The 9,486-nt window shown below is 35.4% G+C and overlaps 1 protein-coding gene across 2 annotated transcripts; it reads left to right on the top strand.

The window, feature by feature from the left end:
• The first annotated feature begins 362 nt into the window (after positions 1–362).
• LOC100776331 (uncharacterized) lies at positions 363–8,841 on the top strand. Of its 2 annotated transcripts, XM_014771045.3 has the most exons (6): positions 364–528; positions 5,225–5,624; positions 6,022–6,673; positions 6,797–6,996; positions 7,085–7,329; positions 7,531–8,841. In XM_014771045.3, the coding sequence occupies exons 2-6, from the start codon at positions 5,356–5,358 to the stop codon at positions 8,322–8,324; spliced, it is 2,160 nt and encodes a 719-aa protein (XP_014626531.1). In that variant the 5' UTR covers positions 364–528; positions 5,225–5,355; the 3' UTR covers positions 8,325–8,841. The 2 variants fall into 2 exon arrangements, with proteins under 2 accessions (XP_040868216.1, XP_014626531.1); XM_041012282.1 differs by having other exon boundaries at positions 363–528; positions 6,022–6,996.
• Positions 8,842–9,486: the final 645 nt, after the last annotated feature.

Raw genomic sequence — 9,486 nt, 5'->3', positions numbered from 1 at the left:
GTTTTTTATCTTATAAGTCAATATATCATTATTTTACACATGATTATATTGATATCTTAAGTTATATTCTTTATATTTGATATTTGATAATAGGCTAATTTGGATGTCATATATTATTATTAAAAAATTATTTTTTTACGACACATATTTTAAGGCGGTTTTTTAGAATGTCTTAGAATATGTTTTGGTTATATAACTACAATGGTATATGACACCAGTCAATGTAAGGCGCGATGACATTTTCGTAATTTTAATCCTTCATTCTACAACGGGTGTCATTAGCAAAACCGTCTTTGTTAATTTAGAAAAAAAATAAAAAATAAAAATTTGTACGTATAATATATATTTTTTGTTTTTGGCCAAAAATATTTCCTGTGGCCCCTGAAGCGAAGCTGAGATCGTCTCCTGTGCCGTACGTCCCGCCGTTCATTGACCCCTTTGGCAGTGCCGCCCCGCCGAAGTCAGCTAAACCCTAAACGAGAAGCCCGTGCCGCGCGCGCCCCGCCGTGGCCTTCCCCGCTGTGGAAGGTTTGTGGTACCTCTTTATAATTTTCGCTTTAACCTTGTACTGAGCTTGATGGTGTGTGGTATTTTTAAGACGATGCTCGAACGTGTATTGGTTGTTTGCTGTTAGTACTGAAGTTGGTTAATGTTTGCTTGTATTTTCATACCCAGCCCTAAATGTCTGTTTGGTTGTATTCAAGTTTCTAAAATTGAGTTTCAATATAGTGTCGACTTCTACCTCCTCTTAGAATTCCCCCCTTTCCCTTCTTTATATGTTGGAGTTGGTTCACCTGTGTTTACACCAACATCAATAAAATAGTGAGTCAACTTAAAGGCACATCATGATGAAGAAGCAGCCAAAGAACCTAAGATAAATGACATTGTATAAGCAGAAGACTATAGGGAATGACTTACCACTTTGAGATACCTGTGAATTATTTTCCTTATTAAACTCTTTAGTGTATTTATTAACTTAACATTCAATATTTAATAAAAATATTGACAAGACAATGTTGTAAATTATGATGGTATTTCTGTATTTACTCTAGGAATTAAAAAATGGCACAGGTGAATGTAACCTCATGGCATCTCTGATTGTGCACTTTAAGTATATTAATTGGTGCAAATCTGCCTCATCCACATATCCTTTGTTATCAAACTCCTTTCTCACCTCAGCTTGTGCCTTTTCCATCACCTTATAGGCTTCCTTACCATTTGTGACATCGACCATTCCACAATAGAAGATGTTTCACCACCATCCTTCCATAAATCCTCCAAGGTTCTTCCCATATTTATTCCAATAAACATTGCGTAGAGATATTACAGTTTCACGCACTTCCCTATTACAAAAGGCTAAAAGAAAAGGAACAATAATGATAGACATAAAGAAGGAAATACCATAGAACACATGTTATGAGTTCTCACAATGTGAGACAATTTATATGACTTGTTTCGAAACTTATTAAATCGAGTTGACTAATTAGAGGACATTATACTGCCCAACAAAAAGGGCAAGAGACTGTCAGTTGAGACTTGAGAAGGTTCTTTCCATTGAATTTTTCCTACCCTGAAATGTCATTTAGCTTAACCCATGCCTTATATGATAGATGGAGTATTTGTGAAGAAGGTATGGTCACAAAATTCCATGAGGCCAGCATTCAAAATTTTCCATTCTGGTGTGGCTAATATGCTTCAATGCAATCATTTTCACAATCCAACGGTTGAGATTAGGCACCAGTCAATCCCCTCAGTTTTTTGAGGTCATTTGGTCTCTATATACAGCAAGTTTTGTAGTAGAAGGTTTGCATCTCAAACAAACAAGCAGCTATCAGAGTGTGAGAAGCTGATAATGGAAAAAGAAATGGCTTCCTCTATGATGTCCTCCCCAGCTGTTACCACCGTTAACCGGGGCAGCATGGTGGCTCCATTTACTGGCCTCAAGTCTATGGCTGGCTTCCCAGTTAGAAAAACTAACTATGACATTACCTATCACAAGCAACACTGGAAGATTACAATGCATCAACACACAATGCAAATAAAAGTTTATTAACTAACTATAACCCCTTACTACTAGGTATGGCCTCAGATTGGCAAGAAGTTTGAGACTCTATCCTATCTGCCACCACTTACACGAGAGCAATTGTTAAAGGAAGATGGATGGATTCCTTGCTTGGAATTCGAGTTGGAGGTGAATTAATTAGTTTTAATGCAACTCTACATTGGTTTTGAATTTTGATGGTTTCATTTGGTGTGTGAGAGTGTGCCGAAAGGTTTTGTGTACCGTGAGAACCACCGATCACCTGGATACTATGATGGAAGCTACCAATGTTTGGGTGCACAGACTCAGCTCAGGTGTTGAAGGAGGTTCATGAGGCCAAAATCGGAGTGCTTATGTTAAAGGATATAAACTATCCAACAGTACAAAAGCAAAAGGCTAGAAATAAGAACAAAAGTAGAAAAAGGTGCTCCCTAACTAATAACTGTAACTTTGAACTTAAGAATAAGCATTCAATCCAATCCAATCCAACGTGAAGTAAATATGTTCAATTTATACTCCTGTTTCCATGTAGCTACTGAACTTTCAACACCAAATAACTCTTACAACTTCAGCATGTTCTTAATTAAAAACAAGTAGTTACTTGTCCAGTCTGCTACAATTTCATTGATATGCTAGCATTTAATTTGTTTGGGACATTTCTTCACTCCTTTCCGCAACATACAAATCATAATTGTAGTCTTGCAAGGACCACACGAATCCAAATTCAACATAAAGCCAAATACTTTGTTACTTACCAAAAACATTTTTTCTTGAACCATCAGAATCCCAATATTTGTTAGAATCTGATTATTGGCTGATAAATAATCTGAAGTCTACTTCTAATTCTTTTTTGAATTTGATTTCTCTCTTATTAGTAAACAGCATGATATGATGACGCTGTTGATTGAAGACTATAACTTTTATTACATATGATTAGAGGGTCCTAGAACCAATCATAGTGAGTCATGTTACTTATTATATCTTTCTCTCTAGCTATAAGGTGACTATATCCATATCCTGTTACTCAATATTGAGAGATCCAAATCCTTTCTTTTTTACTTGGAACTTGTAGCTGCTATCATGGATTACTAACTGGTTAATCATTTAGCTGTGTGGAGTTTGTGAGGTTTCATAGATAATAGTGTCTCGATCCGTGCATTTAACTTTGGATTAAATATTAAATAATGGGCCCATTTGATAGCAATATTTGTGGAAAAGACTGCAATAAGAAAATGAAACAGATAAGAAGTTTCGTTTAGCTAATTGACTTTTTTATGACTTAAGACTAATTTCTTTAGCTTATTTTCAAATTTAAAAATTGTGGTCAAGTTTATTAATATAAGTTTTGCGGACTGAAGTAAATCCGTCTCTGACTCAGTTAAGGTTATGTTCATGTGGTGAGTGCAAGCTAGCACAACCTGGTCCCGCAACTTAAAATTAAGAAAAATTAAAGCCCCAGTCAAACTTTTACTCAGTCCCAGTCAAACTTTTACTCATCAGCCAAACGCACTGCACCTGACACAAAATTCAAAAGAAATAAAGGACAATGAATGAAACTCTCAAACCGTAAACCCAATAGAGTCGTCGATGATGTTGCATGTTGAATACATGGTAAGCAGTGAAGTCTGTCAAGCAACAACAATATCCAGACCAGACTTAAGGACAAGACCATGAATCAGCTGACCATTATCTAAATGCCCTAGATATGAGCTGTTTGTTATTCATAATTGTTATTCATAACTTGCTCTCTGCTGACTTTCATAATTGCCCTTTTCATTTTATTTGTGGCACTGTTGCATTAATGTCTGCCTTTTTTCTTAGTTAGTTGGGAAAATTTTGTGTTTATATGCTTTCTAGCTAGATTCTTGGTTCATACATAGGATTCACCGTTGAGGTTGGGGGTCAATTTTGTGAACATTTAGCTGAATAGCAGGATGGTATGACACTTATTTCAGGTTATTGCACATGATGCTAAAATAGTGATGCTCTATTATTAATTTGTGGGCACAACTTGAGGGGAAAATTTTGTTTAGCTTGACTAGGACTCTCTAGGAGAAAGGGACAGGAGCTCAAATATTTAACGGTTGCTGATATGATTTCGAAACTGGAAAATAATATTGTATGATTGTGGATATCTGGCTATATGGTCCAATATTTTTGGTTTGTGTTACTGTTAAATGGTTGGATATGAGCTGTCTGTCCTACTTGATTTACACACAAATTCCTTTTCCTAGGTTGGATGCTAAATAGTGTACTGAAACGACTGCTAATCCATTATTCATCACTGGTATTCTGTCTATCTCTAAATTCCACAACCTAGAGAAAAAGTATGTAATGTATCTTGAATTGATAAAGCATATCATTCTTGACACACACATGGTCATATCACAATAAGCCAGTAACATATTATTAGCAACAACAGAAAAATAAAGTATGCAAATGACAAAAAACTGTTTGTATGTAAGACAAGAATAACATTTTAGATACATGAAGCCCAAAGCTAAACATAATATAGGATAGCATTCCTCTCTCATACAGAATCTACTGTAACACCAACAATGGATTGCAAATCCAACAAATACATAGGTTGCTGGGAACTGTTAATAAATGGTAACATGGTCAGCATTAGTTAGTTCACGATGTGGTGCGAATAGGGCAAACTTCATAATTTTAAGAGACGAAAAATATATTTTAACCTAAATAAAAAAGACCTAACGTAAAAGGGTGATATGATATAAATCAGTCGCGATGTAGATTGAATTGAGAACTTTTGTTTTCTTTTGTTTTTTCAACAAAAGTAAATAACCAAAAGCCATTGGGGAAAATAAAAATACTCGATGTGGTGTCATTTTGTTGTATCCCCTCTCCAAGTCATTCATCACTTCTCACCTAACCTATTTCATCCCAAAACCACCCTTTACTTCTCCAAATTCCTCTTTCACATTGCACCACTATTCTCTTCCACTGCAACACACACAATCATGTTCTTCTTCTTCTGAATATTTAACCAAAAAGGTAGGTATTCCCTTCAATTCTCACTACACAACTTGCCCTAACCTTTGTTTTTTTTAGCTTTTACTCTTTCTTTTGATTGAATTGTGTAGCTGTTATTGCTCATAGCTCAAAATACTTATCAAAATCAAGTCTTTAACTGTTTATCTCAAAAGGGTATTGTTGTTTCAGGGTGTTCTGTTCTGTGCTTCAACAGTTTTACTGTTTTGAACATGTGATTGTTTCTGGAGAGTCTTCTAGATTGTTCTGTATATATAGCAAGGAAGGTTTTTGTGTTTTTTGGTTTTTGTGCCATTTTGGATATGGCTATAGTTGAATCCGTGGGGAAGATTCCTTTGCAAGACCCACCTGAGGAGGAGTTTTGTGCTGCTGACTTGACTTGGACCAAGTTTGGTAATGCTGAGCACCATGATGAGGTTGCCCTCATTCCCTATGACAGAGTTGATGCTTTTATAATTGGTGAATGCACTAATGTGGAGTGCCCGACTCGGTTTCATATCGAGAGAGGAAGGAAACGGACTATTGGAAACTTGAAGGAGTACAAGGACGATGAGTATCTGGAGTACAGGCTGTAAGTTTCTGCCATGTCTATTTTGTCATTTAAAATGATTATTATCATGCTTATAGACATTTTATTCCTCTTTTTGTTATTGTAATGTAATCAGAAGATTGTTTGGCTTTTGTAGTATATGTTTAGCATTTTCTTGCTTGGTGTGTTTCTAGTTTATGTTTTTATAGAACATTGGAACTTGGAAGTGTGAAATCATATTTCTCTTGTTGAAAATTTGGTCCTTGTTAAGTTCCTTTATCTTAAACTTGTTCATAAGTTCAAATCATTTCCTTGTTGCTATCTGAATTTTGAAACCAACAGCAGACTAGCAAATGAATGATTTAAAACTTAAGTGGTGATCTGCACAATTAGGTTTCTGATACTTATGTTGTGTAGTTGAACTTTGTTCTCTATGAAGGTACTGGTGCTCGTTTGGCCCTGAAAATTATGGGGAGGGAGGAGGTATATTACCTAGTCGAAGGTATCGACTTAATACTCGAAATCGTGCTGCTAGACCTCAATCAATGCGAGGTTGTACTTGTCATTTTGTTGTCAAACGTCTTTATGCTCAGCCATCACTGGCACTTATTGTATACAATGAGAGGCGTCATATTAACAAGTCTGGTTTTATCTGCCACGGACCACTTGATAGAGATGCCATTGGCCCAGGCGCCAAAAAAATTCCGTATATTTGCAATGAAATTCAGCAGCAAACTATGTCCATGATATATTTGGGCATCCCAGAAGAGAATATCTTGGAGAAACACATAGAAGGAATTCAGCGATATTGTGGTTCAGATGCAAAAGTCAGTAGCCTTGCTTCTCAGTATGTCCACAAGCTAGGGATGATTATCAAAAGGTCTACCCATGAGTTGGATCTAGATGATCAAGCTAGCATCCGCATGTGGATTGAACGCAATAGAAAGTCTGTATTTTTTCACCAGGATACTTCAGAGTCTGACCCTTTCATCTTGGGGATCCAAACAGAATGGCAGCTGCAACAAATGATTCGTTTTGGTCATCGAAGTGTTGTTGCAGCAGACTCTACGTTTGGTGTGAAGAGACTTAAAGTAATATTTGATTTTCAATCATCACTTTTAAGTTATGGTAGATCTAAAAGAAATACAATTATCTTGTTCGTATTGCAATATATTTTCAATCATCCTAACTTAGTTATCTTTTCATATTGGCAGTATCCCTTGTTCACACTACTTGTTTTTGATTCAAGACAACATGCACTTCCTGTCGCATGGGTCATTACACGTAGCTTTACAAAGCCTGATGTGTCTAAGTGGTTGAAAGCTTTAATTGATCGAGCTCGTAGTGTTGAGCCTGGATGGAAAGTCAGTGGATTTTTAATTGATGACGCTGCAGCTGAAATTGATCTTTTGAGGTAAGATTTATTGCTTTGAAATGAGTTTGGTTAAAAATTTTATAGTGCTGCTGTTTAATTTTCTTACTTCTATTAATTGTTTTTACAGAGATATATTTTGCTGTCCTGTCCTATTTTCACTATGGCGTGTTCGTAGATCATGGCTTAGGAATATTGTTAAGAAATGTAGTAATATTGAGATTCAGCGGGAGATTTTTAAGCGTCTTGGGAGAATAGTGTACAACATTTGGGGAGGTATTAATGCATCGCTTGCCTTGGAACAATTCTTGCTGGATTTTGTTGACCAAACTGCTTTCATGGAATATTTCAAAGTCATGTGGTTGCCCAAGCTTGGTTAGATCTTTCTCCTTTTCTCTCTTGCATGCACATAAAATGTCTGGTTTGACTGAAGGCATATTCACATGCATGCATCAAGCCCAATATTACGAATGAAATGTTCCTTACCATTTTACTTCCGAAGTTATGGGTTAGTCAGTTTGTCATTGATTTGATATATTTACTCACTTTCTCCATGCCCTTCCTTCTGTTCTGCAGAAATGTGGCTTTCAACGATGAGAAATTTTCCATTAGCAAGCCAGGAAGCTTCTGGAGCATTAGAAGCCTATCATGTTAAGCTGAAAGCCAAACTTTTTGATGATTCACATCTTGGAGCATTGCAAAGAGTAGATTGGTTAGTCCACAAGTTAACAACTGAGTTGCATTCAAGCTACTGGCTTGACCGGTATGCTGATGAAAGTGATTCTTTCCAGAATGTGAAGGAAAAATATATAGCTTCTACATCATGGCATCGGGCACTTCAAATTCCGGACTATGCTGTTTCCTTGGATGATAAAGACCACCTCTTTGCCAAGGTTGTGAGCCAGAAAGATAGTAGCTTAACACATATAGTGTGGAATCCAGGATCTGAATTTGCATTCTGTGATTGTTCTTGGTCAATGCAAGGTAACCTTTGCAAGCATGTTGTCAAAGTAAACATGATTTGTGAAAATCTTAAAGGTTATCAACCATCCATGTCTTTCCGGTCTTTTCAAGAGGTTTTGATGGATCTATGGAAAAAGCCAGTGGATGATTCTTTTGCGTTGGATCTGTCATTGGCTTGGACCCATCAGATGCTAGATCAAATTCAAAAACAAGTTGAACTGAATAATTCTACTGATATTGGCACTGTAGTTAACAATATGCCACTGAAATGGGTTTCTAAGAAAGGCAGAACCTACATTGGCAAACCATCATCAAGTTTGGCTCTTCCTCATGGTAGCAGTAACACAAAAAGTGTGGTTGTGTATAAGAAGAATCGGAAACGGAAAAGATTGTCTCGATTAAGATGACCAATTTGGCTGGTACCAGTAGTCATCATGTTTGATCTAGAATGTTTGGTCAATGCAAACTGGAATTCATTTCAAAATATTCTGCAACTTTTTGAATATGTGGCACTCTAGTCCTGTTGCCTCTTGTCTTTGAGGTTGCAGCATCTATTAAAAGATCAGCATATGCTCTTACGCTGATCAGAGAACAGTTATTGCTGTAATTATATGAGCATGGTTGGTAGTTGGAGATCAAATGGAGGAAGCAAAGAACTTCTTGTGCGTATGTTTTGTTCAGCCTTTATACCTGGCAATAGTTTTAGGTGATCACCTGGGAAGGGTTAGTTGTCAAATTTTCTTAGAAAGTGGAAGCCATTCCAGAACTTTTCAATTTTTATGAATTTCCCCTCACTTTCATAGTCAATAGTCATGCTAGAGTAATCATTTTTTTTTTATATTTTTTTACATTGTACCATCTTTTGAATTTGAAGTCCTTTCAAGTACTCAGTTCATTGTAGAGGATAGATCATTCCATGGATCATGTCTTTTCTTTTAGTTTTTGGCTTTGATATTCTCGTTCTTTGATTTATATGTTATGTACATATACTATTTACTGACATTATTTGGAATAAGTTGCAAGGTATTAATATACTTTAATTAGTGAGGATTTGAAACTTATTTTATTTGATATTTAGTTGGTAATCTTCATAGAAAAGTAGTGGAATCGAATACATCAAGGAGCGAATACCTTGCTCTACTTGTAAAAGAAACAATTTGACTGCATTGTAAACATCTGTATTGAAAATTTGAATAATTAGATTAAAATTATTCAATTTGACTGCATTTAAACATGCATTAAACAATTTGACTGCATTGTTAAATTTATCATAAATAATAATTATAAGCTAATTATTATGAAAGTAATTATGAAAAGTATTTGAAATTTTGAATAATTAGATTAAAATTATTATCAATCTGATTTGAAATTATGAACAATTAGTTACATATTTTTTTAGTATATATTCTGATTTGAAATAATTAAATTAATTATTTATATATACATTTTAATTAAGATGATTAAGATTATTTTAAATTAGGTGAGGTGACAGGCAAGACATTGAATAACGAGACTTGACATTCAAACAACAATGTAAGAAATGAATTAACATTATAAATAAATTCATAT

The sequence above is a fragment of the Glycine max genome, chromosome 18 (genome assembly GCF_000004515.6).
Source record: "Glycine max cultivar Williams 82 chromosome 18, Glycine_max_v4.0, whole genome shotgun sequence".
Lineage (NCBI taxonomy): Eukaryota > Viridiplantae > Streptophyta > Magnoliopsida > Fabales > Fabaceae > Glycine > Glycine max.
Note: the sequence above shows the minus strand (reverse complement) of the source record. Positions and strands in the feature narration are given on the sequence as shown.

Coding starts and splice junctions, on each gene's coding strand:
- LOC100776331 (XM_041012282.1), top strand. CDS start 5,356: ATGGCTATAGTTGAATCCGTGGGGAAGATTCCTTTGCAAGACCCACCT. Junction 5,625..6,021: donor GAGTATCTGGAGTACAGGCT/GTAAGTTTCTGC, acceptor TTCTCTATGAAG/GTACTGGTGCTCGTTTGGCC. Junction 6,997..7,084: donor GCTGAAATTGATCTTTTGAG/GTAAGATTTATT, acceptor TTGTTTTTACAG/AGATATATTTTGCTGTCCTG.